Source organism: Pelobates fuscus, chromosome 3, assembly GCF_036172605.1.
Source record: "Pelobates fuscus isolate aPelFus1 chromosome 3, aPelFus1.pri, whole genome shotgun sequence".
In the NCBI taxonomy this organism is placed as follows: domain Eukaryota; kingdom Metazoa; phylum Chordata; class Amphibia; order Anura; family Pelobatidae; genus Pelobates; species Pelobates fuscus.
In genome coordinates, this window is record NC_086319.1 from 406,379,765 (window position 1) to 406,381,253 (window position 1,489).

The following is a 1,489-nucleotide window of genomic DNA, read 5'->3' on the forward strand; positions in this document are numbered from 1 at the left end:
CTATACAAATGTGTCACATCTCAAAGAAGACATTCGGCTGATATGTGGAATCGTGATTTTCTATTTTTGGTTAATTAATGTAAACATGAGTAGAAAAAGTAAAAAAACAGAGACTCAATAATATCACACTACAACAAATATAAAAAACTATTATAATTTACTAATAAACAAATGATTATCCTTTATACTTTGTCTCACTACTTCTTGTTAAGAGTACGTCAGTATTTAGTATGTTGGCTTACTTTGTTCTCTATCAAGTTATTAAATCATGGATTCTGTTTTGAACATAATACAAGTTAGAAAATGACACTGAATACAGCTTCAATTCTTCTTTAAAGTGTTTCTCTTCCAGTAATACAATAATTAGATTTGCTTTACTCTTAGACATATATAACAAGCTTTTCTGATTTCCTTATTTCTTAAACTATATATAATGGGGTTGAACAATGGGGTAAACACAGTATAGAAGAGAGAAACAAACTTGTTGATATTTAAGACATATCCTCTGGATGGGCTGTAATATATACTAAGTAGTGTTCCATAAAACAAGCTCACAACGGTTAAATGGGAGCCACAGGTGGAGAAGGTTTTCTGCCTCCCAGTGGTTGAGGAGATTCCAAAGATGGTGAAAAAGATATGGACATATGTAACAAAAACAAACAGAAATGGGAAGAGAAGAATAAAAGGGGTGACCAATAAGGATTCCATTTCAGCTATAGACGTATCTGAGCACGAAAGCTCCAAAACGGGGATGAAATCGCAAAAGAAGTGATCAATGATGTTGTGATTACAAAAATCTAAGCTACCAACCAAAACACAAGCAATTAGGGCAAACAGGAACCCAAGCATCCAAGAAATGATAACAAGTCTGGTACACAATTTAACGTCTACGATGGAGGAATAAAGCAATGGGTTACAAATAGCTACATATCGATCATAGGACATCACTGTTAGTAGGTAGCACTCTGCTATGCAACAGCTACCAAAAATTTGAATTTGAATAAAGCAGGCATTCAATGATATTGTGCCGCCCTCTTCTAGTACAATATGCAACATCTTGGGTATAATACTTGTGGAGAACAGCATATCACACAAAGACAAATGTGAGAGAAAAAAGTACATCGGGGTGTGCAGGGTAGTGCTGATTGATACCAGGAGGACAATGAGAAAGTTTGCACTTATCGTCATGATATATATTTTAAAAAGAAGAATGAAAAATGGAATCTTGAAGTTGTGTAGATTTTGGAATCCCATCAGAAAGAATTCACCGTTAAATGTATAATTCTTTGTTTTTTCCATTCTACAAATAAATAAACATATAGTTAAGTCTTGGATGTTGTTTTTTGTTTTTTTTTAATACAAAATCATGTCCAATCTAGCCCATTGAATAAAACAATTCCTTCCAAATTATTTTTGTTCATGCACAATTTCACATGTCAGAAATCATTATTACTTTTTTTGCTACTGAACCTCTGTCATCATCATTCTC

General features: G+C 33.2%; 1 protein-coding gene across 1 annotated transcript; it reads right to left on the bottom strand.

Moving 5' to 3' along the window:
- Positions 1-363: 363 nt before the first annotated feature.
- On the bottom strand, positions 364-1,254 carry LOC134601963 (olfactory receptor 11L1-like). The gene has a single exon (XM_063446468.1). It carries the CDS (start codon positions 1,252-1,254, stop codon positions 364-366), a length of 891 nt encoding a protein of 296 aa, XP_063302538.1.
- Positions 1,255-1,489: the final 235 nt, after the last annotated feature.

Bases quoted from the DNA above. Each gene is read 5' to 3' on its own strand.
- LOC134601963 (XM_063446468.1), bottom strand. From the start codon at position 1,254: ATGGGATTCCAAAATCTACACAACTTCAAGATTCCATTTTTCATTCTT.